Raw genomic sequence first — 5,167 nt, 5'->3', positions numbered from 1 at the left:
CCCCCCCCCCCCATGACAAGCTCTTTTGTAAAAAATGGAGGGAGTTGATTTTTGTTTGATGTAGGAGTATATTTGGTCTTTATAAGATTTATCAACAAGGCCTTTTTTGCGTGATGATATCTCCATATCCAATTGCCATGGAGAGCTTTGTTCTTCTTCTTTATCGCGAGAGGACCAAGGCCTCCCTTTTATGTTGAGGTTTATAATATTTCATCCAACAAGGTGTGGGTCATCTTTACACAAATAGTTTATGAATAATCTTTCTATATCTACCGGCCGCTTTTTCTGGCATTTCAAATAGAGACAGATAGTAAGTGGGGAGGTTGGATAATGTAGAGCTTGTATTAAGGTGAGTCTTCTACCTTATGATGACCACGTTGACAGCCTTCTTTCTATTTTTTCAATAATAATCTTCCAAAAGGAAAAAGATTTGTGGTTTCCTTTTAGAGGTAGTCCTAGGTACCTATTCGGCCCTTCTCCCTTTTTACAACTATATATGCTAATGTAGAGCTTGTATAAGGATGAGTCTTCTACCTTTTAAGTAATAACATGATGACCACGTTGACAAACTTCTTTCTATTTTTTCAATAATATAATCTTCCAAAAGGAAAAAGATTTGTGGTTTCCTTTTAGAGGTAGTCCTAGGTACCTATTCGGCCTTTCTCCCTTTTTACAACTATATATGCTAACAAATTCTTCAATAATCTCTGTGCTAATATTGACGCCCATGATCTCTATTTTTTGGAGATTGATATTTTATCCAAAGAATCCTTCAAAGGTTTTTACGTCTAGATCATGTTTTTTATGGGAGAGGCATCTACCAAGTCAAAAAAGAGGATTGTGTCGCACGTGAACTGAAGGTGGTTGATGCTTAAGCCTTCATCACCAATTTAAAAACCTTTTATCTGCCTTCGTATTCTGCTTTTGTCAGTAGGCAACTAAGACAGTCTATTACCATGATGAAACGAAAAGGGAATAGTTGATCTCCTTGTCTCAGACCCCGTGTGGCATAAATCTTCCCTCTCAACCTTCCATTGATGTTGATGGAGAAGTTTGTGGATGAGATGCATCCTTTTATCCATCTTTGCCATTTAGAGTCAAAGTCTTTTACCACAAGAATGTTTTCGAGGAAATTCCAATCAACCTTGTCGAAGGTCTTTTCCATGTCAAGCTTAATGACTACACTTTTTTGTTTCTTTCTTTCCCATTCATCCATGAGTTCATTTGCCCTGAGGGATGCATTAAGAATTTGTCGCCCGTCTACAAAAGTTGTTTGTTGCCCAATTATTATGACGAAGAGAACCTTTTTAAGACGTTCTGATAATACCCTTGCTATGATTTTGTATAGTCTGGTTGTGAGATCCAATTTCTTTGAGATTAGACATATGTATGTTTAGTTCAGGTTGTCATTGATAACTCTATTTCGAAAAAAAATCTTGAAATACTCTCATGATATCCACTCTCATAAAGTTCCAGAATTTTTTAAAAAAATTCTAAGGTAAAACCATTCAATCCTGGAGTTTTGTCGAAGCCTAGATGCTGAATCACCTTCCCCACCTCTTCTTCAGTGAAAACAACCTCGAGGGAGGCAACTTGCTGTTGATCAATAGGACTCCAATCAAGATCATTGGGAAATATGCAGAGAGCATTGTCCTTTGTACATAAGGACGTGTAAAAGGACACAAATTCTTTTTTGTTTACTAGACTTCTTCCTTGTGTGGATAGAATTTCCATGATGGTACTCTTTTGTTTCTTTGTAGCCATGATAAGATGGAAAAATTTGGGGTTTATGTCACCCTCCTCTAGCCATCGTTTTTTACATTTTTGTCTCCAAAATTGCTCTTCCTTTACTACCAACTAAATAAGTTCTACTTTCATGAGCTTTTTGTGTGTGTTGAACTAGTGTGATGGAGTCAGTTTACTCCATCTGTTCAAGGAGAGCAATTTCAGTTAGTAGTTGGTTTCTTTTTGTGGAAATACAACAAAAATACCTCCTTGTTCCATTTCTTTAAGACTTCTTTTAGTCTTTTAAGTTTGTTGATGAAACCGTGCCCCCCCCATCCACGGAGAGGCATATTCTTCCACCAGTATTCTACCCTGGCATATATCACCTACAATACTCTACCACTTGCATATTCTCACTCTCTACATATATCTTTTCCCATTCCTACACTCTTCTATTCATCCCTACTTTTATTTTGCATAAGTTGTCTACTAACGTCACTCCCCACCCACGTTTTCCTTTCATTTTGTTTCTCTGGGGCAAAGCCCACTAAGAGAATGCAAGAAGCATGCATCAGCAACTAACTCAAGAATTGATAAGTCTTCAATTACGGAAGCTTTTTTTTTTTTTTTCTTGGCAGGTAACAATAAATTTCGTCATATGAATAATGGATGCATTTTCAATTTATCCACAATTTAACAATGCTTTAATTGTCAGCATAGCTAAAGTATCTCACTTGTCAGCACATCTATATCAATGTAGTTATAAATAATCTTTAAATTGGTAAAAGAAAATTATCTCAAATCTACCATCAGGATTAGCAAACCCATAAAACCAATTTCCAATGTCCCAGTAATAATAAAATGTCATTTGAACTCCAACCTCAATAAAATATTACTTAAATAAGAATATAGAAGGGAGAGAAGTAGTAAACGACAAGATAGCCATTCCAATGAAAGTAAAATGGCAGAAAATACCGCAAGTGAATAATGGCTGCTTAGAGGGCATGCTCTATTCACTATCAGGCCAATAATATTATCTCAACAAAAAAAAATGGCAATAGCAATATGTAAAGAGACTAAATGTTGTTAACCTTATTTTTCGAGAAGGCCTCGCAGACCCCGTTACATTGACAAGCTCAGCCTCCAACTCTTTTTTCTGAAAATTCAAAATGCAAGATTGTTATATTTAGGAACTGATAAAGGACGTATATTAGCCATCTACATTTGTCATACCATTGTATCCCTCATTTTTTCGAACAATATTGACTTTACAGGGTCTTTCCCAATCCAACGACAAAGCTCAAGTGTCAATCCCTTAGAAGATGCTCGAACATTTTGATCTTGATGGTCAAAGAGTTCTGGAAGCATCTTTAAAATTCGTTTTGGAGGAACAACTTTTGCTCCAAAGTCACTATTTCTCACAAGGAAATTGATAACTGAATTACACAATAAAATAAAATAAAATGATAAAGAACCTACACCATAAAATCCAAGTACAAACCTCAAAGCTTGAAACATGACATCAATTGCAGGGACAACTGCTTTCGCAACTTTGTTCTTTATTGCTTTTTCCATTGCATCCTATATTAGCATAAACCTTCTAGTAAGATATTATATTAGCATATATGACAAACAAATTGAAATTACCGTTCACAAATTGATTTTTCATTTAAAACAAAATTGTTTCTGATCAAAAGAAATTAAGCTGCAGTTTTCAAAAAAAAAAATTAAAAAAATTAAAAAAATTAAAAAAATTAAAAAAAATTAAAAGCCAGATAGTTTATACATTGAGAAACAAACGCCCATCCTTGACTCAAAAATATATCCTAATACAAATGAACCAAAGAAACCATCAACAGACAAGAGAGTTAGCAACATTTAGATGGACTTCATATTCTCGTACTTTAGCAGCATAGTTACCACAGAAACTCCTTTTTTTTTTTTTTTTTTTTTTTTTTGAAAGGCCAAGAAAACTTTTTATTCAAAACAATTTTTAAACTTAATCTTCAATGAAAGTAACGACCTAAGTAAACTCTCTAAGGTTTCTTCAATAGATTTTGTTTCTAGCCACCAATCCAGGAATCAAGACTGTATAACTGGACTTCATCTGCTCATCCACTTCCCACTTCAAGTATTCTCATCTATTGTGGAAAAAGGAAATTTCTCAAGAGGCATCCAAAGATTCACGATCAGAACTTGGCCAACCATTTTTTCTTATTATTATTATTATTTGAATAAATAGTTGATTGTAAGACTTCATTTCTCAAGCACATGACACAAATTTTGGGGGCCGTCAAAATATAAAGGATTGGCTTCTGAACCTATATAACAGACTCCATGGTGTAGGCATCCATTTAGTGAAGCTTCCAAATGATCCCGTCTCTATATTGCCCAACACTCACGAATGCCAGCAGCAAAGTGAGTCTGGCCAACTCATATAATTCCCAAACAAAAATTTTCATCCAAGAAAAAGGTTCCAAGCAAGTTTGTGCCTTCTCCACGGGGTATCCAATTGTAAACCGCGGAAATCAAAATTCTATAATCGGAGAACAATAACTGAACCTACAGGATGCATAAAAAAAATACCAGGAAAACATCGGCGGCTTCTAGTTCTACCCAGAGCATAAACACCGCTTGGGCCTTCTCCACGGTCTTAGGTCTACCAGTTAAGCATTTTGCAACAATTGCGTCACAAATTTCTTTGGCGAACCTATAAACGACAATTTCCAAAAGAAAAGACAACCATAATGTTAACTGATAACTCTAAAGAACCATATACAAATGTGGATGAGTAAAATAAGGCACGGGTTCATATAGAGAAACAAGAGGATTCCCACCTCCCCGCATCTGCGTCAGCAGCTCGCAAGTACGCAATTAACGCATCCAGTGACTTCTCTTGCACTGGTGCATTAGAATCCGCAACGGTCTTCCTAAACAACGGACCTAGAGAAATCAGAAACCAAATGCATGAGCAAAGATCTACATCAATCACTGCACTGGATCGTGGACACTGAGCTGCAAAGCCATGATACCAGATCTAATAAGTGGAAATGGACCAAAGTGAACTCACCAAATTCGCGGAGACGAGAATCCTTGGGATCCGTAATGGAGTCACAGACGGCTGCTAGATCAATGTTGGCCTCGTTCCTGACCTTCCAATTCTTGTGTGAAAGCCGATCCTCCCACGGTAGTTTCTTCGCCTCCTTAAGCAGTTTCTCTTCCTCGGACATTTTTACTAACTATTGATCCTATGTAGGGAAAAGAAATGCAGAATTGTCCGTAATCTCTATATTCCTCTCCGGCAAGTGCCTGCAACAGGTAGAACACGACTCTCAAAGAAGAAATGCTGCGAAGCGATGCCCTAAATCAGAGCAAACAGAGGGGGGGGGGGGGGGGGGGGGGGGGGGGGGGGGGGGGGGGGGGGGGGGGGGGGGGGGGGGGG

At 37.3% G+C, this 5,167-nt stretch overlaps 1 protein-coding gene across 2 annotated transcripts in view; it reads right to left on the bottom strand.

The window, feature by feature from the left end:
* The window catches only part of LOC111433637 (protein MOR1-like), a 26,399-nt gene extending 21,290 nt beyond the window's left edge, over nucleotides 1–5,109 (bottom strand). Inside the window, exons 1-6 of one of the 2 annotated variants that reach the window (XM_023070743.1) lie at nucleotides 4,796–5,109; nucleotides 4,563–4,668; nucleotides 4,312–4,435; nucleotides 3,227–3,306; nucleotides 2,959–3,136; nucleotides 2,817–2,881 (exon numbers count right to left, since the gene is read on the bottom strand). In XM_023070743.1, the coding sequence (XP_022926511.1) occupies nucleotides 2,817–2,881; nucleotides 2,959–3,136; nucleotides 3,227–3,306; nucleotides 4,312–4,435; nucleotides 4,563–4,668; nucleotides 4,796–4,955 (713 nt within the window). In that variant the 5' untranslated portion in view covers nucleotides 4,956–5,109. The remainder of the gene's footprint in view (nucleotides 1–2,816; nucleotides 2,882–2,958; nucleotides 3,137–3,226; nucleotides 3,307–4,311; nucleotides 4,436–4,562; nucleotides 4,669–4,795) is intronic. The other variant, XM_023070744.1, reaches the window with a different exon arrangement.
* Between the last annotated feature and the right edge of the window lie 58 nt (nucleotides 5,110–5,167).

The sequence above is a fragment of the Cucurbita moschata genome, unplaced genomic scaffold (assembly GCF_002738365.1).
Source record: "Cucurbita moschata cultivar Rifu unplaced genomic scaffold, Cmos_1.0 Cmo_Scf00043, whole genome shotgun sequence".
Taxonomy (NCBI): domain Eukaryota; kingdom Viridiplantae; phylum Streptophyta; class Magnoliopsida; order Cucurbitales; family Cucurbitaceae; genus Cucurbita; species Cucurbita moschata.
Note: the sequence above shows the minus strand (reverse complement) of the source record. Positions and strands in the feature narration are given on the sequence as shown.